General features: G+C 37.2%; 1 protein-coding gene across 1 annotated transcript in view; it reads right to left on the bottom strand.

Moving 5' to 3' along the window:
* VPS13A (vacuolar protein sorting 13 homolog A) overlaps window positions 1-10,037 on the bottom strand; it is a 124,575-nt gene extending 114,538 nt beyond the window's left edge. The window contains exons 1-3 of the mRNA XM_067315406.1: window positions 9,904-10,037; window positions 1,302-1,345; window positions 665-707 (exon numbers count right to left, since the gene is read on the bottom strand). Coding sequence (XP_067171507.1) covers window positions 665-707; window positions 1,302-1,345; window positions 9,904-10,003 — 187 coding nt within the window. The 5' untranslated portion in view covers window positions 10,004-10,037. The remainder of the gene's footprint in view (window positions 1-664; window positions 708-1,301; window positions 1,346-9,903) is intronic.
* Between the last annotated feature and the right edge of the window lie 16,257 nt (window positions 10,038-26,294).

The raw sequence follows: 26,294 nt of genomic DNA, 5'->3' as shown, positions 1-26,294 counted from the left end.
AGTTAAATGCTGCCAAACCCAAAATTTTTAAAATATAAAATTCTTATTCTTTTTCTGTGGAGGAGGATCACAATAATGTGTAGGTGTCTGTGAGTACAGGCAGAGTTGGATCCTGAGGTAACAATGTCTCTCACTCTTCATACAAGCGCAAGTTTTAATAAACTGAGAGATCAGAGCCACAAAAATAGGTTTCAGGAAAACAAAATGTCTTTAGATTTACCTTTGTGCTTTAAGAAATATTTTATTTTTACGAGAGAGCCAACCTGCACTGTAAAAACCTGTCATATATGCAAAAAAAGAGGAAGGAGGATAAATGGTGAAGAGGGAGTCAACATCACTTGTGGAGTCTTGCTAAAAAAACAGAAGAGACCCAGTATCGCTCAGTTGTTAAACTTTGCTATACTGGATTCTTTTCTTGTTAGTACTGAAGTGATTAGACAAGTCTCCCATATATTTTAACTTTACCATCTTAGCTCTAGGAAAGAAGCATCTTCAAACAATTACAGTTGCTTCAGATGAAACAAACTTCAGAATGTACAAAACATGCAAATCAAGAAAACTATAAAAATTACTTGCTTAGAATGCCTAAGCCCATGAGTAAGGAAAAGAAGTGTATTTATTAATTTTTACATTACTGAAACATGTATTACAAAACACAACTTACTAATATGTCCTGCTTTAACTTTAAATGGCACATCCAGCTGACTCTGAAAGAAAGCGTTTTAGAACATTTAATCTCATTTCAGCCACTTGTGAATTTTTTCCAAATAAGGAGGGGGAGGGGAAAAAAAAAAAAAAAGATGGTAACCTTAATACCTAATTTACCCCTTAACCACCAAATACTGAATATAAAGGAACAAGCTAGATTTTGGTTATTGGTTTAGACTGTTAAGCAAGGCTAGGTTAAAAACATTCCCAACAGCAAGCTTCTACCTTCATAATCTATAGAGGGAAAAAAAAAAAAAAGCTTTACAGTATTATTTTTGACCGGAACCTTAAGCAATTACTGAGAGCTTTTTCCTTTTGCAAAACATGCTAAGTGAAGCCAGTATACACCTTCATCTATAATCTCAAATTCATTAGACAATCCAAACACAACTGTAATTATGACTGTCTACGAAGAATCAAGGCCTTAGTGACTCTTCCCAACTTGCTGCTTCTAGAGCAGGAAAAAAACCAGTAAGTTTTGATTTAAAAGGTCGTGTATTCTAAAATAGGAACAGAAAAGAGCAGGTACAACCCAATATGTTGTCCAAGAATCAGTTTTTACAACAGTGCTATTTTTATTTTTATTCACTTACCAGCGCATTTTCTTTTATTTCAAGATTCTTCAGTGCTACAGCTCCTAAAAGTCAAGAAGCCAACAGGTAAAACTAAAATTCAGCAAGTCTGTAGTGATGCATGTTAAATATCTTGAAGTCTGAATCTGTGGTCTTTGACCTGTGGTTCTCCAAGTCTTTAGGGTGAAAGGTACCCACACATTACACAAAACAGCCATGAAGGATGATTAAGAATACAATGTTCCTATATGCTACACAACAACCTCCCTTTGAGACTTTCCCATGGAGCTTTCATGAGAGGGGGAAAAAAAAAAAACAGATTCCATAAAGTAAAAAGGTTGGAAATGACTGCCACATTTTATAAGAAGCCATCTGAAATTAAAAATTTGCTTCTTTTTCCTCAGCCATCTGCTTCCTATGCTTGTGGAAAGACTATAAGCCATACTACAATGTTACATTTACAGCAACTATTTAGCCCTAAAGAAAATCTTACATTTGCAAGTTATGGTAAAATTGCTGTGAACCAGCTGTCTCAGAAAAGGTCGATCTGACACAGTAAGAAAAATGTTAGGTAGCCCTACTGCTAGCATCAGTTAGAGCAATGATGGGATACTTTCGAGAAAAAAAATCATCATTAAAAAATAGCAACACTTCTTCATCAGCTCCTTCTGTTTTCATGCCAGCTCTACAATATACTACCTTAAAATTATCAAAATTAGTTCAATTAAACACACTACATATTTATATAAAATGTCCTATTTGTCTATAGGCCAGCAAGATGCTGAAAACTGAAACTGAGTCCTATATGGAATCCTATGCAGGTGATTAAATTGCTGACCAGCAGTGAATTAAATGAATGTAAAGTCCTATTATTTCATACACCTCAGACTTCATCATCCAGGAAGCCTGAATCGTGACCTTTTCCTAGAATAACAGCTCCGGTAAACGAACACTTGCCTTTCACTTAGCACATGTTTACAAGCTTATAGAAAGTTCATGGGAAGCATTACAGTAAATCTAATTGTTAAATATCTCAAGACAACAATAAATTCAGCATTGTGTAAACACAGAAAATTGTTTTATTTTTGAGATCTGTTTTTATAATATATTCTAAATTACAAACTTGACATTAGAAGCAAACAGGTAACTCATTACTTAAAAATTGCACATAGTTTGACGAAATGGCTTCTACAAATTCTACAAGAATGACTGCAACAATTACCATCAAATTACTTTATACTGTTAACACATGCACATGGAACAGATACCTGATACTGCTGAACAGGGGCATAAATGAGATTCAGAAAACCAGAATGTCTGTAATGGCACGTGACTTGAAATTGCAAATGAACATTTGATTGACCAAATAATTTGTTCCTTTTGGGGACTCAAGTTAGAAATGAGCAGATCTATGGGAAGACAGGAGCTCCAACAGGAAGAAATATTCTTGCATTTATACACTGATGATGGCATTGGACTACTGTTAAAAGTACCACTGATTCTGAGGAATAGGACTCAAAAAAATTAAAAAATGCATTCCTTAAAGAGTTGACTCAAGTTACTGAATTGCTGTTGAACAACTGCTCAGGTAAAATAATCACCCATCTTATGGGACTCAAAGTACTGCAAGGTTTTGAATGATTTAATGTATTCACCACAACAATTTATAAACAGCTTGAAGTAGCATACTATACCTCTGCCATGTGCTGCTATCAGCCTCTCCTCAACAGAAACACCTATATGCAGGGCTGGTTTTGAGAGCTAGTGGTTCTGCTTTTAAACTTTACAATACACACAGATTGACAGGAATATTAGCTTCCACTGCGCACTAAGTAAAACTACCCTGCATTTATTGAGGGCATAGAATATGCTACATTTCAGCTGAGGCAGAGTAATTTAAGCCGTAATAATTTGACAGCCCTAATGCTTCTAAAAGTAAGGTACCACAAAGTGAGCAATGATTGTTATCCCAGGCACTTGCAAAAAATATTTTGTGATAGAGAAGTATAGCTCATTTTACCTAGGCACATCATGCTGGCACTGAGCACAAATGGCATCAACACTGTTTCGAACATGATGGTTTTGACAATTCCATATAAGAGCTGGGATGGGGAAGGCAAGGGGGACCATCGAAATAATTCTTCACCATTTTTCATCCTTTTTCCGTATTTGCAGTTTTATGATTCTTAAGTTTAAAGGTTTTACTTAAAAACATTAGAGATAAATTAATAAAACTGCAGTCACCACCATTTTTAATGTAAATTTACTGAAATACATTCACTAAAGTGTCATAGTTTACTTACTAACAGTGAGTAAGCATAGTTGACTTACTACTTTCCAAACCCTGCTTAACTGAAGGTATGACCACATGGAATTGACCATCAAGGCATACAAAAGGCTACTGAAGCACTGTGTTTTGTCCATTGATACATCCTTTGTCTTTCCTATGCTTGAGAGAGAGAGCAAGGAGGACCGTCACTAAACATTCTTGCAATTAAACCCAAACTATTTCAAAAATTACTACACCTCAGCTGTCACCCAATTAGCACTGCTAATTTGAGACACCATAACCGACCCAGTCAGTATTCTCTTTAATTGCAAAAAGTCAGTCTCTATCACACTCAGCTGTTTTACTTGCCATGAAACTACAAGTGCAATTGCACTATACCCTGAGTGCTCTGCTATAAACATTAAGTTGCCCTTGCAAACACAGGGAGTGAAATAAGGGAACAAAATCTGTTACAGACTATATTATAAGCTACAGAACTTTACTATCTTGGAGCACTGCAAATGGATTTTAACTGCAAAAATTTCAAAATACATCTTGGGGGGTTTTTTTGGTTGCTTTGTTTTGTGGGAGGGGAAGGGGGGGGAGGGAGGTTGGTTGTTTTGAAGACAGAAATGCACCTGGATAAAACCTTATTTGATGAGTAAAAAACCTGTCCAAATAAGTAGTCAGAGTTTTGTAAATATCTAGCTTTAAACATGTAGGCTTACAGCCAAAGCAGTAATAAAAGCCAGAATGTTTATAAATACCTATAGTACAGTCTAGGATTTATTTAGGCTACAAATGAAGCAACTTCTTAGCTTTACTGACATCCGGATATTCTAACTAACTTAACAAAATCAAACATTTGCCAAAATTCTGGAATAAACAGGTTTATAGTTTTAATTTTATACACTCAAAATAGCTGTTAGAACTTGAGTGCATGACCAAACACCTATTACCAAGGATGTTGCTCACAGAGATGTAGGAAATAAGATACATAGGGTGAACTAAACAGCTCCAACAGAGGCCTAACTGACATTTTGTTATGGATGTCCAGCTGCCTACATAAAAAAAGCATCAAGTCACTACTGAGGCTTGGGCACTTGTTTCTCTCCCCAACATCTCCTTCTAGATCCTCTGCCCCGCAAGGTGTCAAAAAACGAATCAAAGCAGATTAGGACCCAAATAAAAGTTTCACAAAATGCTGTAGAATTCCCACTAATAGCCGGCCAGATGTCCAATCAGGTGCAATTCCTTTAATTTGTCTTAAATATAGTCTGTTTATTACCAATTTAGTTTCCATTGACAAGATAAGATGAAAATGATGTCAATACAGCCTCTACAATAGTTCTCCATGAGGGATGTGGAGAATCACTTGTTTCAGTAACTACCCAGGACTGGAGTCTGTGCATGGTTATCTTCCTTGTGAACTATCTGCACTAAATTAACACTAATTCAGGTGTGCCTGCACATATTGTATGCACATCTTCAGTGAGCATGCGCTCAGATTTGCCATCTATTAGACATTCATCACTAAATATGACTGCTTAACAGACTGATCAACTTCTCAGCAGCCACTCTAAAAAGGGGTGAAATTGGAAAAGTCTCCTTGACAATTCACTGTCACAATAGCAATCCATACAGTACAAGGTGCTTCATATAAAATAGGAAGAACTATCACATCCATAACTGGACAGTTGTATTTTGGGTATGTATACCTGCTATTCATTTAAATTTAAGCAACCATTGAACTTCCTATTTCATGGGAATGGTCTAGTTAATACTGAAAGAGACAAAGCACTGTGCTCTTTAAGACACATCAGAGTTGCCTTGTTTGCTGCAGCTGTATACTTCATTGCTTAAAACCGAATGCCACCAGCAGCAACAGAGCACCAAATAGTACAATATTTCTCTGATTTGCCAAAGACATATCAACATTTGCATTTTTGGGGCTTCTGCGTCAGAGATGGCAGAAAGCTGATGAGAGGCGAGAGGGCGGCTGGACCACAGAGACCCTGCTTTTCTATAATGGATCCAACCATCAATTCAAATCAGCAATCTGGACTGCATCTTCCTTAGAACAGTCAGCACAGTAAAGAATACTTGCTCTGCATTTTGAAAACCATTTTCAATATTGTTTTGCTTCCTTTCCACTTGTTCTTTGCAAACACATCACAAGATACTTATGGAACAAGAAACAGATTTTCTTATTCAAAGGGCATTCTCTTATTCATGATAGAGGTCCATCAGATTAATCTTAATAGAAAAATTATGATCCACTGTCACTCACAGGTATTTTTAAAGACAGCCTGAACGGCCTACAACAGCTATCTTCCAAAGAACAAGGTATGTAAAAGAAGTAGTCTTTTATTAGAACAATAGGTGTAGCTGGAAAAAGTAGGTAAGAAGCATTTGGGTACCCATAAACTTGTGTCAAATGTCTGTCTAGATAGTCCAACTAGCATAGCTGCCCTAATAACAAGCTGTGTTAAGTAAGATATGCTTGAGACATTATCTAGTAAGTAGGGGTGCCAAGTCAACAAGAATTAAGTATATTAAAGTGCAGTTCAGAGGGTCAAACAAAGACACTGAAAAGTTATTTAGACTCAGTCAAAAGAAAATAGTAGCCTCATGGGCTTCGGTGAAACAACTGTTTGCTCTCTCATAGTTTCTAGAAACCTAACCTGCATGCTCCACTGCATGGAGTTATCTTTCCTCAAAGATAACTGTCAACATCTCAGACTGCTTCAAACATCCCTTCAGATATAACTGCATCAGATCTAGAACATTTGAAAATATATAACTTATCTAAACTCTCATCTAATCTGCTTTCTCTAAGCAAAGTTCTTATACATTCATTAATGTAGCCCACTGAAAGCTGTGTAAGTGAAGACCAGAACAAGAAGAGGTTTGAAACGCTGGCCTTCTCAGCACCATCCATCCAATAGCTTTCCTTCACAGCTACTTAACAGATTAACTTTTTTATTTGGCCTCATACTAATGAAGTTCTTAATGAACATGATTTTGTTCCCTGTTATATTTGTATCTGAGCCTTGGCCTTTTAAATGTTGGCCCTGCATGTTCAAATTACCTTTTCACATTTATAGTTTGACCTGCTTTCTACTTTCTGCATTGTCTAAAGATTTCAGGTCACTGAGCTCTTTCTTGCAATTCAACCAAGACTGCTTCTAGAGTTTCCAATATTTCTTTAATATTGAGACAGTTTGCATTTTTATCCTTCAATCTGAGGTTTCTTGTGAACAAAAACCCCATATTTTATAACATTACTAAAGTAATGGTACACTGTACATGTATTTTGTTAGGAGCAGTGTTACATAACTTTACAACACAGACTGAATTTGAATAGCTTTCCTATGACATATTGAATTCTCTCATCATGCAAAACTGAAATGAATGTTAAGCATGTTCATTAATATAGCTTCCTCTTCTATAAATTTGGAAACTTTATACATTCACAATCTATCCACAACAGGTTATCAACCTTAATCTAAAAGGCTAACTATAAAATACAAGTTGGACATAATTTGTTCAGTACAGCATCTAAAAAACACTCCCTTGGGTATTTAATCATTCAGAGGTGAAAAAGTATATATTTTAAATTTTAAGAGACAAATATATAGCATCTGTGCAGTACTCTGAGGCATTCAGAAAGCACTGGCTATTTGTTACGGCAAGAACAACTTTGCTGATAATCACTGCCTAAATATTTGAAATCATGCCTGAAAGGCATTAACTTTACACAAAATATTAAGACAAAGAATTGCACCACTTTTCTAAAACTAAGAGAGAGACAGACAGACAGACAGATGGAACGAGTGAACAAACGAATGTAGTTCTGCAACAGTAATTTAGGAAACCAATGAAATCAACACATTAAGCCATTAGACCCCCGCAACAGTAGGGATGTGCTAATCAATGAAGGCCTACATAGAAAGACAGTAGTAACCCTTTAGTTCGATGAATGCATGTTTTAGATCCTCCAAAACCTTTGGAATGAAATAAATATTGCAGATGTACACACCATTAAGCACAGTTTAAGTTGCATGCACAAGGGAAAGCATGATGCAGTGGACCATCAAAAATTACCCTTCTACAGACGATGTTTCAGGAATGTTGCACTGTAGTTCTGGGAACTTCAGAACAAGACATAGCTTCATACATCAGTTTCCATGCTATGCAAGTATACAAATTGTAAAGAGAAAAACTAATTTCATTCCAGAGCAAAGGCACTGTTCTGAGGAAAAAAGCGTTTCATATAAAGAAAAGATGTTCTAAAGCCTCTGAAATATTAAAAATATTTAAAGGGAAAATTATAGAAAACCTTGAAGTTAAGCTCCACGTGTTTATAAAGCATAACAGCTGAACATCAAAACTCCAAAGTAAAGAATATTGATATCTATTTAGTTAAAAAAGCAAGGAATCAAACATGCTCTTATCTCGTTAAGAATTGCCTTCTACAATCATAAACTGCCAAATCTCAAATGAGATTTTGCAGAGCAGGAAAAATACAAGCTTTTAACTTTTTGTAGCATATAATGGTTGTCCAAAGCTTTTACAGAATGTTCTATGTTTTACCTTAAAAATTTTGCTTGCTTTCCCCGAATATAAAGAAATTTTAAGTGATGACTCTAGAATACTAAGTTGACAAATCAAACAATTAGTTTGACATCTTTTTTGCCAAAAGATGCAATAACTCAATTCTTTCAATTAGGATGCAAATAATCCCTAATAAATATGCTAAATTAGCTAATGCTATGGATAAATGACTAATTCTTTCTCTCTAGCAGTTACATGTGTTGTTGCAGTTTTAAAACTCTGTATAGAGATTGAACTTTGCAGAGATCCCACAAATGCCTTGACTGTCTGAAGGAAGATTACAGCAGAGATGAAACCAAAGACACTATCTTGGAAAACAGAAGAATGAATCAAAAATGTCCAAGATGCAAATAAAATCCAGGAGAAGCTTCCAGAATCTAATTCAAGATACGAATACCTAAGAAAGGAATTCTAGGTAAGAAATAGCTTAAGGATGCTAGCTTCACACCTACAGACATACGGACACACAAGTAAAAAGACTTCAGCTGTTTGTTTGCTTTTACTAATGCTGCAGATACCTGGAAAGTACAATTAATTCTGCGTAGAAGTGGTCACTATACACACATCTGTTAATTTTATGCATCTTAGTTACTTTATGCTATCTTACCTTTCCCAGACATACCAGAAGGAGAGATCTTAATTCCTGTTTTCTCATACATACATTACCAAATGAATCCCAAACAGCACATTTAATCAGAATACCTTGCTCCCTTCAGAACTTGGACTAATTTATTTTTACATACTATTGCTCACCTCACCTAGGACGAGGAGTTGGTCACAGCATTTGGAAACACCTAACACACTCTCCCAAAAGTCTGTTTCTGTTCCTGATTCTTTAATGTAAAAGATGAAACATAAGAAGTATTCTAGGCTTACATATTACAACACCAAAAAGAAACGACCCTTTTGCATTTCACTGTTACTTGCAGGTGAGACTGCTCACTTCCACTAGCATGGCACTGACACAAAAACGCTATCAAAACCTTAAGTGGTTCTATCTAGTTTCTTTCTTCTGGGCAAAGATAAGTCAATAAAACCAGTTGAGTTTCACATTCATTTCAAGACAAATCGGGCTCTCAGTTCTGCACCTAGGGCGGTGTCAAGCTCTCTGGGCAGTCTGCAGGAAACTTTCCGTATGTCAAGCTCGATCTCAATATCCACAAACTTCCTCTCCAATTTAAGTTTCGACGCAAAATAAGAAAATAAGAACGGGTTAATAGGGGAAAAATAAAACTCAAGTGGATAGGTATAGACTCAAGTTATTTTATTATTTTCTTTTAACCCACCTCCCCCGGCGCAGGCCCCCCCGCCGGAAGCACACGGTGCCCCTCCCCCCTCCCGCGGCCGCCCCAGCCTCAACCGCCCCCGCCGGGCTCCGCGCGACCCCTTCCCCGCCCCAACCGCCCCCGCCGGACGCCGCGCGACCCCGCCCCAACCGCCCCCGCCGGGCGCCGCGCGACCCCGCCCCCCGGCAGCTCGCCGCCGCGGGGGCAGCGCCGCAGCAGGCGCCCGCCCCGCCCCCAGGACTATTTTTAAGCGTGGGGCAGGTGCAGCGGCGGCAGAGCAGCCGGACGCCGAGCCCAGCGCGGCGGGGCAGGGCCTGGCCTGCTCCGGTCCGGCCGGGCTCCCCGGGGCCGCCGCCGCCTCTGCGCGGGCGGCAGGGTGGCCCCAAGCCCGCGGCGGGGGGGGAAGGGAGGCGGCTCCCCCGCGCGGCCGGGCGCCGCGCCGGCTCGTTACCTCCCCAGATGCCCAGCTTGAGCTGGGAGCTGTCCAGGTTCACCACGTAGTCGCCGAGGAATCGATTGAGGACGTCCACGACCAGCGACTCGAACACCATCCTGCCCTGCCGCCGCGACCCCCCGCAGTGCCGCGCCCGGCCTCCCCCGCGCCACACCAGCTGCAGCGGCACCGCCCGCCGCGCATAGCACCTCCCGCCGCGCCCCGCCCCCTCCCGCGAGACGCAGGCGTGCCCCGCCCCCGCGCAGGGCACGCGGAGCTCGCGGCCCGGCGCGCGCGCGCGCGCTCCGGTACCGCCCTTCCTCCCACCCCCCCACCTGTGGCGCAGGCGCGCTGGACCGTTTTCCGCGCGCAGTCGCGTGCGCCGTGCGGTGGAGTGGGCGGGTGGCCGCGCGGCTCTTGCGGCGGTTAGGGTCGGGTCGATCAGCCGTTTGCCGTGGTCACTTCGTAAGGTGTCCTAGGGAAATACGAGGGTTTTCGCCACTGGCTAACTCGTACGTCTTTTAAGGCATCAAGTTGCTTTTCCTGGGGAGTTTAAATCTGCTAGTCAGCACCCTTTTTTGAAGAAAGATCACATTTTTCCCCCTAGGCTAGGCAAATACAGGAATTTGTTTTAGCTGTTTGAGAGTGGTGGAACTAACATTAGCAGCATGACTAAACCAAGTTGAATTTCAGTTAGTCTTCCAAAGCTGACTCCCATGCGGTTTGCTGGTTTGGGGATCTGCTGAATAATGCTTGAAAATCTGGGTCATGTTTGCCCTGAGTGAATGTGTTCACAGGCCTACTGCACTTATAAGATTTTTGTTTAGCCAAGCCACCAGAACGCTTTTCATTCATGATGGCAGGAACAATATAATTATTCTCTAGCTTGTTCCTGGAACTGCAAGGTTTAAAGCTAAGTTATTTTATTGATAAGCAATCCCGGAATTTTTATAGCATGCCATGACCATAAGGAAAGTTAAGACCCCTGACACCTGTCACTGATGATGTTTGTCAGCAATTGATTGAAGTGAAACGATTTTAAGCCCCGTGGAAATGCAAATATAAGTAAGAATGAATCATGCTTAGTAATGTTTCTGAAAAAAAAAAAGCTACAGGAACAATGTCAGCTGCAGCTTGTTCTGTGTTAGATGTGAACTCTGTCTTGGAATATATGTTGTCAGGAATTATCAGTTCTTATTGCTCAAGTGGCTTCTAAGGTGGAAGAAGGACATTGCTATTTCTTTTGTTCTTTCATTTCTTACCAAAAGTGGATTAAATATAACCCTGAAGTTTCTGAAGCTTCAAAAATACATTTTGAAAAGTTTTGTCATGTAGAACATGAATTGTTCTTCATCTGCTTCTCAAAGAACGAAGAATAAGGAATAAATTTAAAAGGCATACTGAAGGAGATTCATTTCTGCTTATGCTTGTAAAAACATTGTGATAAAAAGCAACTAAAGTAGGAAATATTTAAAACTAAAAAACTGAAAAAAAGCATAAAATAGTAAGCTTGTTAATTTGATGTAGATTGCAAGTAGATGTAGGAAGAAGGACTCCTGAGAGATGGATCCATGAACAGTAAAGCAAGGAGTCAGGCAAAAATGGTTATGAAACACAGACTGTAAATCTCACAGGTTCAAAGAAAAAAAATATATAAGAGGATAGGAGCTCAGTGATGTTATTGAATATTGATTTTTAATTAGGCCCAAATATTTAAATGAGAGATCAGTTCATATCTGGTTTTAGCTGTGCTCTGGGATTCTTGAAAGATTGATTATCAGACAAATGTTTAGAGTATACTTATTTTGTGTCAGAAAAGAGCTTTTTTTTAGTTCAGAATACAAATTTCTCAGAATAGAATAGCTACATTTTCAATCATGAGATTTTTTTAATTTGTAATTTCTGTCACTGTCACTGAACTTTGGGATCTAATGTACTAAATTAAAGCATTTTAATTAGAATATTTTAATCACTGGGGGAAAGAGGAGGGGGAAGACTGCCAAAGATTATATGCTTGTTCATTCCTTTTTGTAGTAATAGAGCAATGCTACATATCACATAACCTGCTGTTTCCTGGCCTTTCCTTTTACTGTGGCACTCATTTACTTACTCACTCACAACCTGCTGCTTCATTGCCTCACCTCCCTGCAACATGCAGAATGTAATTGTTTACAAAGACAGCTTGATTTAAGGAAGCACACTTTACCATGAACTTCATTGTTCTTCTTCTTTGTTTATCAACACAAGAGGGGGGAGAGAGAGACCGGAGAAGGATAATAGATGATGAAAAAGCATACCATCGTTTTGGTACTTGGCTTCCTTCCAAGCTTACCATGTATTGTTTGAAGAAATGACAATTTCTGCATTTATAATTCTCAATTTTAACACCTTTTTGTTTTGTGAGGCAGCAATTTCATAGTAATAGATCCAGTAACAACATAAAAATAAACACTACATTAGAAGCAATTAATGTTGGCATTTTAATAAAAAAAAATGTGATCAGCAACTTGCACACATCAAGTGTAACTGAGTCTATGCAGTAATATACAGACATGAGAACATTTACACAGCAATCTTTTTATAAATGTCTTGCACAAAGCCAAATATATTTCTTATAAGCTGTCCCTAGAGAAAAATGTGAGCACATCTTATGATGTGCCTGAGTCACATACCTTTCTATTTAGTCATTAAAGATCTTCATCCAGTGGTTAGAAATGTTTATTTTCTAGTCTTGTCCACATACTCTCCCTAAGCTGTGCTTTGGCAACATGCATCCTCTGTGTTCTACCAGCTAGTTTTCCAAATTAACTTTCTTCCATCAGTCCACAGCTCAACAGTTTCCTTGTCTTATTCAGATATTCTGCAAAAGGCATTCTTAAGTCAGGGAAACAGAGGTATCCTAGATTAACTGACATTCGTATAAGCCAGCAGGATAAAATTTACACTTTGTTCCTATAAAAAAAAAGAATTTAGTAGGGTGGATCTTTCTTTCCCCTGTACAAAATAGTGGTGAATCTTCCACAGCAGTCAGCTAGTCCTTGAAGCTCCACTGAGAAAAACTCTGTACTGTTTATAAACTACTAGGTCTAGTGTGGAAGGCCATGGATAAGCATATGATTCCTACTAGCAACCCCAGTTTAATTAAAAATCTGTAACATTCTCAGATTTACCAAGGCAGTGGGGTTCAGTCCTGATCCCTCATCAGCCCCCCAGCTCACTAGCACCAGCAGGTGCAGGGGAGTTTCAAGCCCAGCTGGAGTAGTAGCTTAGAAGTAAGGAACAGAGTTCATCAAAAAATGGTGTCTCTGCTGACCATCTGTCCAAGCACATGAACCAAAATTTCTCCCTTTGATTTTCCCCACAGAAATGTGAGAACCGTATCTATGTACAACATGATACAATCAGAGCTATGTGGACAGTGATTTTCCACTCAAAATGGTGTTCTGTGTGTTCCAGTAATCTCCACAGAAATCCATTAATAATCTGCTTTTTTTCCAAATTTATAATCAAAGATCTCACTATCCTTCATGGTACTTCACAGATTCATTACATCAACTCCAGCAATATTCAGACTTACCCATAGCAAAACTGTTTCACAGCTGGCTGAATATTAGCAACCAGGTTTCTGGGCTCCTAGCTCATACTTCAGGCTGAGCCAGGAGGCCACAGACTTTTCTGTGCTGAAGGGGGATGCCAGGAGGATAGTTTACTGCTGACTGCTGGCTGAATGCTGCTCAAATTTCAACAGAAATGACTCAACATCTCAAAGGTCTGCCAGGATGTCTGGTCACCTTCAGAGTACAGTGCTATCCTCTGCCACAAGACAATTGCTGACAGCTCTCTGAGTCCCATATTGGGAGTCCAGTGAGTGAATCTGCTCAAAGAAAAAGAAGTTTCTGTGTTCTTTTTATCTTCCTCACAAACTTCTAATTTCCAGGGTCTAGTAATATCACATAACTTTAAGCATACTGCCACCAATCCATTTATGTTCATGTTCATAAATACAACAATGCTTATTATTGTTTCATCCATGTTGCAGATAGTGCTTTCAGAATGGCATTGGCTCAAAGAAATAAGAAGGATGGTGAATAAAACAAGAGGGACTATGAACCTCATTTAGTGTGACCCAAAACCAGAATTCCATTGCTCTAGCAAGGATGCCAAAATTCATTAATTATTTCATGAGATATTTTAGAATGCACTCATACCTGCAGAGAAACCACACACCACAGGGATGCCTTATTTCTAAACCTTTCAGAGCCACCCGATTTCAAATCTCCTTCAGAATCAGCCGAATCATGCTGCAACAATGTATTTGCTCTACTTACACAACCTTTTCCTCAAGACAATGTGAAATATATGCTTGTCCTAAACTACGTCAATTATACAAGCAGCAAAACAGTAACTACTGAGAAGTGTAGAAGTCTTACTCAAGTAAGTGTAAAGTACTGAGTCAGGTGCCTAAACTGCCTAAATCTGGAACTCAGAGACAAAAACATTCTTGAATTTTCCTTGTGGTCATGACATGCTATAAAAACTCAGGGAGCTGCTTATCAATAAAACATTTTAACTTAGTTTTAAACCTAATCCTTGCAGTTCCAGGTACAAGCTGGAGAATATTTACATTCTTCCAGAAATACATTCTGGCAGTCTGGCAAAACAGAAGTCTTAGAAGTCCATTAGGCCTCTGAACACATTCATTCAGGGCAAGCATGATCTAGATTTTTAAGTTTAATTCAGCAGATCCCTAACAGTGTAAACTCTGGCTTATCCCTTTTGAGACGCGAACTGCTCTCTCTTGCTGATATCTCCTGGCAGGATTTGAGTTGCTATTGCTAACATCAGTACCATCAATTATCTATTTTTAGGTGCCTAAATGACTGTAAAAATCTGGCCCTACATGTAAATGATTAACAGAAAAGAGACCACAGAGTAGGCGGTTCCTTCATTAGTTGAAGAGCTGCCATATGGCAAAAGGAGAGAAATGCATAACTTGCTGTTTGTGATACCAAGGATGCTATTTCAAGCCACTTATATTCCTTCCACACTCTTTTGCTGTAAGCACATACAAATAAGGGAGTATGTGTGCAGGAAATTTTAGATGGAAAGTCATCCAGAGTGGAATAAGAGTAATATTTAATTGTTTGCACAGACAGATCTCATCTACTTGTATTAGAAAGCAAGAACCTTATGCTTTCTGCTTCACCTGTCACCATTCCCTCTGAGATCAATAAACAATCTTACAGAGATTTGACAACGTAACCTGGATGTGTGTTTCAATGTATTGCATACAGCATAAAAGCCTATTTCTAAATGAGATTTATGACAACAATATTTGAAGTAATAATATATAGATGTAATTATTTCTCTTGCCAACATTATTTTCAAATACAAAAGTCTGAAGTCCCTGTTAAGTTCCTTATTCATCATTATTCCCACTAGCTGATAGTACTACCCTATTACAAGTAATTTGCATTGTCTTGTAATTTTTCTGGCACAAAAAAGCTGTTGTAGATGCATCATTTACAACATTGTAAATCAATTAATTTCAAGAGGGGCACTACTTTTTTGCCGCAAACTATATCCATTTTCATGATAGTTCCTTTATTAAGAAATTTAAGTGACAAAACTTTTAGATCTCTTTTCATCATCCCATGAAAAAAGAAATCCTCATTAAAAATAAAAATTTTGCTGTTTTTAATAATTGCACGTTGCTGCTTTTGGATTTTCCCTGGGATTAGGGACATGACTACACTACAGTTAACATTTTTTGCTTTAGATGAGTTACCATAAAGGTCTTCAGCTACAACAACATGGATCCTAAGATTTGCATTACCTGAATTTTATTCAGTAGCTGGCCTGAGCATGCCTCTTTTGTCAAGCTGCACTATATTCTCTTTTTGCAGTACTTTCTTACACTGGATGAAATTAAGAGATAATGCTGGAGCAGAAAGCAGCATGTGGCATGAACCTGCAGGCTTTATCAGAGACTTGGGATTGCTGCCTGGAGACAAGGATTCTCTTGTAGAAGAATCAGAGTTGCTTCCCAATGACATTTTGGAGGTACAATTTGATAAGGTATTGTGATTAAGAATTTTAACCAGTGAGGATCCTGAAGCTGACTTCATCATAAACAGAGTACAGAGGGAAGTTTTTCTTTCATAATGATTAGTTCTTTCTTTTAAAGACATATTGTAGGTGTTACCTTTTTCATGTGAATTTAGGGCTGGGGTCTGCACATAGTTGCTTGAAACAGGTTTCGAAGATATTTGCTTTGAAGTTTCTTCTCTTTGTGTTTTTATGGTGGTTGTAAAATCTATGTGGAATAAGGGTTCCTTTCTTTGTGTATGCAGACTTCACAGGAATTCAAAAATACCATGCTTTGACAATTGTTGTCCACTTAATCCATACGATTCAGTATGTGGTTTGCCATTTATGTTGATGTTTTCCATACTTTTGATTTTATTTTGAGAGTTTGATAACTAGATATTGTCATCATTACTCTCCTATTATTTCATGTAAATAAATATAACTTTTATCACATTTCAAACATTTGCATTTCTTTTTAAATTTGGTAAATCACTCACAAACAATGAAAAAACAACATGTCATTGAAGGAAAAATAGTATTGGAAATGCTGTATTTGCATATGAAAAATAATAGACATTTGCCTTACCGGTTGGAAATACTGATGCAGCACTGTTGGCAGGATGAATTTAAATCAGAGCACACTGAGCATACTTTACTTCCTTGTTTTTCTTGAGTCATGAAAGTGCTCTTCAGGCAACAAGACATCACAAATAAATTTCTGATTTTAATCAAGAAAAATAGACTTATCAAAGGAACTACTGTTAATGAAAAGGTTTAATTTTAGTAAAGGGGCACCATCTTCCATTTGAGCAGAACATGAATGTTATCACTGATGTTTCCAGTAGGTCGGGATCTGCTTTATTTCAAACAGGTGTATTAGGATTAAACCCACATAGGTTTCCTGCAACTACAGTTTTTTCAATGAACTATATACACATAGTATGTCATTTGTATTGACAGTGGCATGAAAAGTAGATAAACACACAGTTTAAGATAGATTTTATGCTTAGCTAGATTGATGAATATTTGCTTATATCCTGCATCATGGAATCTTGAGTTCTTTTTATAATCAATATAGATTTGTTAAAGTTAAAATGTGTCTTTCATTTCTATGATTTTTCATTCTTCACTTTAGACAGGAGTTTAAATATTATATTAAAATGACTTGAATTTAATCTTAAATATTTTAATTTAAATTTAGTACCTGCCTTATTATCTGGAAAGATAATTCTAATTCAAGCAGTTTCCATCACTTTTGTAGCTTATCTGTGTTTCTCAGAGCAGACTAGATTTCATAAGTGATGTAAGGAGAAATTTTTTTGCTTGAGGGGATTGTGTAGAATTTGTTGCAAATTGAGACACTACAGAGAGTTGCCGGTCTGAAAGTAAGCCTAGAGAAAAAGATCTGAAAGGATAATGAGACAGTATGGAGAGGACTTTTAACCATATAGCTATAGAAATAAAATATAGGCCACGCTGATGTGCAGTTCTAAACCTGTGGATTACCATGGGTTGAACAAAACAAGTTCAGACAAACAAAAACTTCAAAAACTTGTTAATAATAGCAGTAGTTCTTTCCAACAAGAAGCTTTAAAAGATTTACAACTAAAAAATGTATATCACGAAAGACCACTAGTCCACCCTAAAGGTTCCCGGATAAAGAAGCCCTTCTCTGCTGTGAAGAGTTTGGGAAACCATTTTTCCACCTTTAGTTCTTGCCCTATTGGGCAAGACCCTTTTCTGGGTCTTTGGTTATTGGAGTTGATGAGAACATTTTTATCCTGTTTTAAGTATATCATTTCACTGAAGCCAAATATTCTGTAGAAATGTATCATTTTTGATGAAGTTGTATCTGATAAACCAAAATTTTGAAATGAGAGGGGAGAGGAAAGAGTGAATGTAATACACTGCTTGAGCATACATAATATGACCACTGCTCTGCTATTAAATCATTTGAAATATTGAGACCTTTCATCCTTTGAGTTGTTAACCCCATTTCAAACCTATTGCTATTGTATTTCTACTATAACTTACAGGAATTTGTAGCTCTGGCTTGATGCTTACTTTTTCTGTGTGGCTAAAATACGGGAAGGAGATACTCTCTAAAGAGTTCCAGTTGAAATCAGAAACATGAAAAAATGAAGCAGTTTTACCAACTCATCTTAAAATTGGCCCTTCCCAAATGGCCCCAACACTTCAGAGAGCAACTAAGAGTTGGCTTCCCAAACAGGTGCATGTTTTACAGTAGCATTTGTTGTTGCTGTCTATTTTCAGAAGAGCAGCATTAGTGTTATTGCAGCTGATCCTCAGCTGATCAGCAAATAAACAGAAGTATTATCACTGATTTCAGCAGAAATGACCTCAAGGCCCCCAGTATGGCACTTCTGAATGCCGGAAATACAAACGATCTCTATTTGACATAACAGATTTACACAAGAGGAACCAATATTAATAAAATTAATCATATGATGCAAATGCTGTTGACAGAACTTCTCAGAATGTTGATGCTCTACCTGCTCTTTTGTATAACCCAAACCTGTTTTTGGCATAAATGGAAGATAAATATTCTTTTCCTCCATTTTTAGGAATCGCTTCACAGAACTTAAAGGTCATCCTCATCTTTTGCTTTCCTCCTAGCTTCTGCAAGTGAAGCACATCTCTGTTTGCCCAGCAGCAATGTACATTTCTACTCAATTGCAGAGACAGATATCTACACTAGACTTCATATCCTGCACAGCACATCTGTGTGGTCAGTTTGCTCCTATTTATGCCTGCTATATAGTTGTTGAATATATTATTTGTGTTTTAATTAAGTCTTAAGCACTAGCCCTCAATGCAGCCAATGCAATTTATGCTGCATGCACACTTCTGTTGAACTATGAATATAGGTCAAAAAATATACTTGTGCAATTGCAGCTGTACACCTGATGCTGAAGGTCAAATGGTAGTTTGTACGCTAGATTCAGCCTGTAAGACTGGTTAGTCTACTAAATACTTATCTCTTTGGGGATTTTTGGTATGGGAAAAAGTAGGGAGGGAGACAAGAGAGAAAGTGTACAGTGGCTGATCTGAAGGACAGGTTGTGTGACTGAATTTTTTTTCATCTGTATCTATCGGCTTAATCAAAGATATAACTTCTCCTTATGAAGAGTGCATTACTGGAACTATTTTTCAGTATTCACATTTTTAAATGTCCTGTATATCTTGGAACATAGGACTATATTAAAAGAAAAAAATACATTAAAAAACAGGACTACATATGGAAAAAATGAGAGTGGCTTGATAAATCAGGAATATGGCAAAGCCCAAATGCTAGTGGAAAGCCTTAACTATAATGGAACCTCTTGATACTGAACCTAACTCTTGGGTTTTTTCCTCACCGGATTTCAGGAATCAGAGTGAATGAGCAATTTAGCTATCAATTTTAAGGACATTCAGAGCTTTAGTTGGAGAGCCTTCTTTGTTAAATGACAGAGACAGCACCATCTAGTGGATGTACCTAGACTTCTCAGCATAGTATTGATAAGGACATATGTTTTCTAGTAGTGTATTCCCAACAAGATAATTATAGTTATATACATGAATAATTTTAAGTTATTTTGTGTCACTTTTTAAAGTAAAATAAACCACTGGGACTATGCACAAAGTAAAGCTAAATACTTACAACACAAAGACAGTTGTATTTCAGGTACAACTGGCCTTGGGAAAGCACCCTTCGCAGGGTAGCAATCATCTAGTAGCAAGTGGATCAGCTCTTTATGGAAGCAGGCAGAGCAAGTCTGTGTGATCTCCCCTATCTCTAGTATCCTAAGGTAACATAGACAAAAGTCCTACAAAGGAAGCTAGACCTTCTTGCCAAGGTATAAGGCATTCTAGCTAGATTTGTCTCTGTCCATGTGGTAAGGAAGCCAATACAAACACTGAGAATAATTTATAGAAGTCCTAGGAATTAATGTCACATTTTACTGCCCTTTTAGAAATCTATTCATATTGTAATCTGTGGAGAGGTCCTGTCAGAGTGGTTCTTTAAAGTACCATTTGGACATGGACTGTTACTTCCCATGCTGCAATGGGGAGTCAACTTGCACAGCTCCATACATTCTGGAGGGACCAGTGCCATCATTGATATGTCTCCCTTCATAATCTTTCTGCACTGTTATTCGCTCTGCAGCTGTAGATGAGGATACCAAGACTCCATGGCTCAAATGGCATTTTTGTATCAAATGGTTCCTCCATGAGTTTTTTTTCACAGGAGAAAAATGTATGGGCGGTTGTGCTGTAATTCAGGGAAGTGATGGATCTTGGTACTTAAAATCCACATGACACTAAAACTCAATACATATTAAACCACCTAGCCCAGGTGGCCTAATGAAAGTCAATAGTTACTTTTATTGTATGAGAAAAGCAGTAGAGCAGAGTGCAAATGTACAAAAGAAATTGATAACTTGTGTGGCTAATAACTCTTTAGGAAATGCCAATGAGGCCTGATTGCAAGTCATTAGTGATGAGAGATATAAGGGCCATGTGGGAAATATAGTGAAATAAAATGGAGAAGCAGAGGCACACCTGCCTTCAATGAGCAAAGTTTGCGTGTATAGCTTGTTTGAGCTTTGTCCCTTGCTATTTGATATTGTTGCCAGAACCACCGCCCCTGACAAACAAAATTGTGCTATATTAGCTTGCTTATTCCCTTCCCTAGTCATCGTTCTCTCCCAAGAACTAATTTATCTCAGTGGAAAAGAAGTGTTTAACCTTTTACTTATTCATACAAGCCCTTCACAAATGCCAGTCTAGACAATAAAATTTACATCAGACGCTAAGTTATGGTACATTGCATGTTGCAATCCAGATTTTCAGTTCAAATGAAAATAAAGAAAACCACTTGATTTCTTTATTTGTATGCATTTATTGCTTTGCTAAAAGTGAAACTCTGAAGACAAAACACTACCTTGTCAGTGTGCCATTTCTGAAAGAAAATTCTATATTCTGGCCTGTTCATGCCTACAATAAAGATGAAAGTCTCTGTCATTCAATTACATATTTTTGTTTTGATGAAGCATAGTCCTAAAAAGATCTAAAATATAATTTAAGCTTCACCTGAAATTTACTAAGCAGCACATTTCATGAAATACACTAAGTTAAAACTTAAATATCTGCTATAAGTTAGTCAGTTTTAAAGATTCTGAGAAGAGTGATAGGTTGCACCCATTATTAAAAGTGCACAGCTTTAAGAAAAGTTGTCATTAATCCTGTTGTTATTACACTACAGACTTTCTCTCCTTAATTGTTTGAAGCACAGGAATGAAAGTGCTAAAACATGGTGCAGGTTTGTCACTTGTTGCCCCTTTACCTCATATTCTTTGATTTTAATTTCTTTTAGTTTAAAGCAGTTTATGGGATCAAATATTCTTCCACTTTGCAGAGAATATAATTTTCCAATGAAATCAGTCTTATGAGTAAAATTTGAGAAACATTTTAAATAAAATGAAGAAAAAGACAATGAAACCAGTGACCTTATAAAAACACAAACTCTGCTGGCTTAAGGAAAAAGGTTTTCTTAAAATGTTTTGATTAAAATAGTGCAAAATGCTGATATTTTAGTATAAAATGATTTACATTGTTTTCTTTACTTGAAAATGAATGATGCAACCTTATCCTGGATACAGAACTGCAAAAACTCACCTCCCCAAAAAAAAGGGAAGTAGAGAAAAAATTAGAAGGAGATAGACTGAGATAAATTGTATATCAAGAAATGGTATGACATAAAATAGGAATCACTATGTTCTGATACATTAAATTAATGCCAGTCAGTTTAAGGTTGTCCTTTACCTTCACTTTATGTACAATGAATTTTATACATCATTGTAGTAAGTTATTGAGTATCGTTAGCATGATTTGTTCTCTTGACTCATGCAATTAAACATTTTGGGAACCTAAGTGAGAACTCAGGATGGTCAATAAGAGTTTTGTTGTTGTTGTTGTTATGAAATGGTGAATTATATGTTGGTAAGCCTGTTTGTTTAGATCATTTAAAATCCTTCCTAATACTCTCTGGTCTTGACTGCATTATATGATTTCATGCCACTGGCAAATGTAAACATACCATTTCATTTATTCAAACCCTTGTTCCACATCAGTAGTAACATTAGTAGATTCATCAACACCAGTGTACATCTCTGAATCACTCATCTTTATACTTTTCACAAGCTGAATAATGATGATTTTTATTATTATTGTTTTACATCTCGTATCCTCTTTTTAATATTATGACAATATTTCATCACATGGTCAACTAAGGAACTAAATATTCTCTTGTAAGATAATTTATCAAGAACTTTTAGATAGTCTAAATAAAGGAAAAGTCTACAATCCCTTTATTCTCTGTTTTAAGTTTTCAAAGAGATCTGTTCTAACTATTGAAAGAACAGACTAACAATTTATGATAAACTTTTCTGGAATGCTTCTTGGTTTATCCCTGAAAATATGCTGTAGAATTCTGTCTAGCAATTTCTTCACTTGTTTTTTCTTACACTGAATTACAGCTTATTTATCTACAGTCTCCTGAACCTCGGGGGAAAAAATGTGTGTAATGAGGACCAGATCTCACATAAGGGTCATCTGCTTGTGAAATTGTCTGTATTCCAAGTGTAGCTTCCACTGTGCTATTCTCTGTTGTTGGAAGATGCTTAACGTGTAGTTTGTCATAGCTAAATGAAGTTTACTCCACTCAGCTTTGTAACTCCTGATCTCTACATGCCTTGGTGCCTATTGAAATCCTCCTTCTCAAGACATGGCCCCAAACTCACTGTTCATTATTTAGGGAAACATCAGCATTAAAGAAAGGGCACTTTGGAACTGAACTGAAGTACTGTGGCATTACATGCAGGTTGGGGTTTTGCCATTTATCTAGGCTGGTGAATGGTAAGCAACCAACTCTAGGCAACCAGCAAACCAGGCTGGTGCTTCAGACAGTGTACTGCACCTAAACCGCTTCTACCTGAGGGAGCTTTTCACATCACAGCAGGGGAATCATAGAAGTTTAAAGGCATAGACAACAGGATAACAATAATTTTATGGACTTCATTGGCATTTAATAGATATATGCGCATAGAGAGTGCTTAGTCTCTGAGCGCTGAGACCCAAGTGATTTAGGTATGAAAACACCATTTTCAAACTGAACAGGGCAGGTCTGCAGTGACCATCATGATAGAGAAAACAGCATGACCATAAATTGTGGTATGGCATCATGCACTCATTTTGGATTATCAGAGCATTAATTTGGTGGTATGTGCAGGCTTATTAACTTCTCCTCTTAGAAACAAAGGTGCTATTCGACTTCCAGACCTAGCTCATTTAGAGCCAGCCTGCAGATGTTTGTGCCACTGTTCTCTGCACATATGTATTTTGCTGTTTAGGGCCTCAATATTCATAGCTTTATATCCCACTGAAAGAAATTAGAAAGTCATTTTATACCTTTGGTTCATTCCTGTTGATTTGTCCTTCAGAAGTTACTTTAGAATTGTAGTAATTTTCCCTCCTGCTTCTCCTTGTATTGCATTAAGACTGATTTCCAGTGTCCAAAAGCACAGCATGCTCCCAGTGTCAACAGGACTTAAGCCTAGAGTGTGTTCTAACAATTCTTCTATTTTTATACAAATAAAAATTTTCTATGTAGTATAAAAATACAACACACTTAATCAATAAGAATATATATCATTATATATATAACACTATATTTATCATATAGGGCATTATGTAGTACAATATAATCTATGTCTCCAGTAACTTAAACTAAAAATTTTCAGGTAGTCTCAGAAAAAAACTGAAAATCCTTTACTATTTTTAGTATCTATGAAATATAGTTCCATTGTAAATATTTTGTCCAAACTTCTTTTATTTTGTCATAACTCCTTTATGTATACTTTATGTAAACTATTACTTGTGAAATATGAACATTGCTGTGAAACTGAGTAGCAGATTTTTTAAAATAATAGACTATTTCATTTTGAATCTATTCCAGATGAATAGTCTGGCTTGAAGAAAAAAACTTTTTAAAAAAATGTTTGTGGGTTTTTATAAAACCAGAAGATGGCAGCAAGTGTTGACTAGAATTTTTTCCTACTAAACCACTTCACACCTTCAGAGCAAATCAATATCCTTTGTAATGCAAGTATTTGCTTTGAATGTTGTATGTAACAGAAAAGAGCTGATTTACATTTGCATCAGTAGCGTTATTCTAACACAGGGAAGTAAGAAGATTAATCCATTTCAAACAGATTTATCCATTTGAAAAGACTAATGCTGTGAGGGGTTGTCAGTGTGCGTATGCCAAACAAATAATGCAGTGAGCTGGCTAATATGTTCCCTGATAATGTAAAACCACATGTATAATGATGGTTGCTCACTTATTCTCATCTCTGAAGCTTTCCCCAGCACATGTTTGAAAGAGGGAGGATATTTCTAAATAAACATATCAACAATTGAAAGTATTAATGAGGACAGAATATATGTTGATTCTGGAGTAGACAGAAGGTACTTTATATGTTGATTCCAGGGTAGTTGCAAAATGAGGGTAGTGGAGATTGACATCTCATGCAGACTACTGGGAATACCTAAAAGTGTTCCCAGCTAATTCTCCTCAGGGTACCAGCCTGTTTCTAATCCTGCAGAGTGGACGGGAACCCAGCTTGGGACTTGAACACTGAACAGGCAAGTAGAGGTGCAGGAGGTTTAAGGCTCAGTTTGTAGACTTTAACTTGGGCTTTGTATATAATGTCAATTTGTGCGAAGGTGAGAGTAAATACAGACTATACTCTCTGCCCTTTTTTATTAGAATGGCACACTTACGCACAGCAACTGACTGGAATAATTTAAAATCCTTTTTTGAAATCACATTCAACTTCAGGCAGACGACTCAACAGATCTGGCTGAAGTTACAGAAGGAAAAGGTGCTTCCTATTAACGTTAGTAAGGGTGGATCAGAGAAAAACTGGGAGAAATATAACAAATCTCATGTGTCACTGAATGTTACTTTTGTGATATCAGCATCTTCTGAAGAGTTAAAATTTGAAGAACTGTAATGACGATGTTTTGATATAAGCTTTAATAGTCACCAAAAAATCACTTGGAAGTTGGTAATGATTTTAAAAGCCTTCAGTGTATTTTGCTGCATCTGTTTCCTTACCAGCCTGAGGTGTCTTAATTTATGTAGTTTCTACTCAAACAAAACCATCCTATAACTTTATTTATCATCATTGTCTTTTTATATTTTTTTCCAGTATATCTGTTCAAGATGCTGGTGAGCCATAGACTTATACAGTGACATAAATGATGTTCATCGGTGACATAATGATGCTGTCCCACATTTCTTTCCTATTAATTCCTAACATTTGATTTGCTTATCTCATAGCTGCTGATATTCCAACTGCCAGTTAAATGTTAAAAATTGTGACTCAATATTAACTCTTTAGTTCTGCTTCAGCATCAGTCCAATGCGCTCAGTCCCACAGTCACAGTGATGTAAAGAAATTGAAAAAAAGCAACAGCTGAAGCTATATTTTGCACAATATTAATATTAATTTACTAATTAATATTAATATTAAGCACAATATTTTGTTTTGTGTTACAATAACATGTTCAGGAATCCACACTACTACCTTCTAAAGAAAAAGCTGTGAAGCGGCTGTATGGTGAATTCTTTAACAGCTTTTTAATCCTTTCCTCCATGCAAAGAGAAGAGAAGTAAAAAAAACAGACAAAACTTGTAACAGAACGCAGAATCTGTGCTTTGAAAAGCACAAATGTGGAAATGTCTTAAATGAAAGTATCACCCATCAATGCTATGAAATTGATCTGCAAAGAAAATGAATTATTATTCCTACCTGTTTGTTGGCCATTGAATAGTATTGAAAACTAGGTAAAATTTATTTCCAAAACTAAATTTAGTTCAGGAAGTCCCATAGCCTTTGCAATTGATCCTCCAAGATTCTACTCACCTTTCTGAGTCAGGTACAAATTAGGTAGAGATCAGAATTTAGATAGAAATAATCATGTAACTTTTCTGTTAGACCAACTGATTGGTTTAATCATCTGAGTCTCTGGTTCAGCAAGAGACTGGTGAATTCTGCAAGAAATTTCACTGGTTTCCTAGTAATATCAATAGGCTATAACAATGGTTTTAAACGTACCCATTACCCCAAATAAATATGCAGCTCTAAGAACATCTGTTTTTCCACACCATTTTTTACACAATGTAATTTGTCCCCTGAACAAGTCTACCTGGAGTGATAACTGGAAGAAGTGTGAAAGAAGGCAATTAA

Source organism: Apteryx mantelli, chromosome Z, assembly GCF_036417845.1.
Source record: "Apteryx mantelli isolate bAptMan1 chromosome Z, bAptMan1.hap1, whole genome shotgun sequence".
Taxonomy (NCBI): domain Eukaryota; kingdom Metazoa; phylum Chordata; class Aves; order Apterygiformes; family Apterygidae; genus Apteryx; species Apteryx mantelli.
Note: the sequence above shows the minus strand (reverse complement) of the source record. Positions and strands in the feature narration are given on the sequence as shown.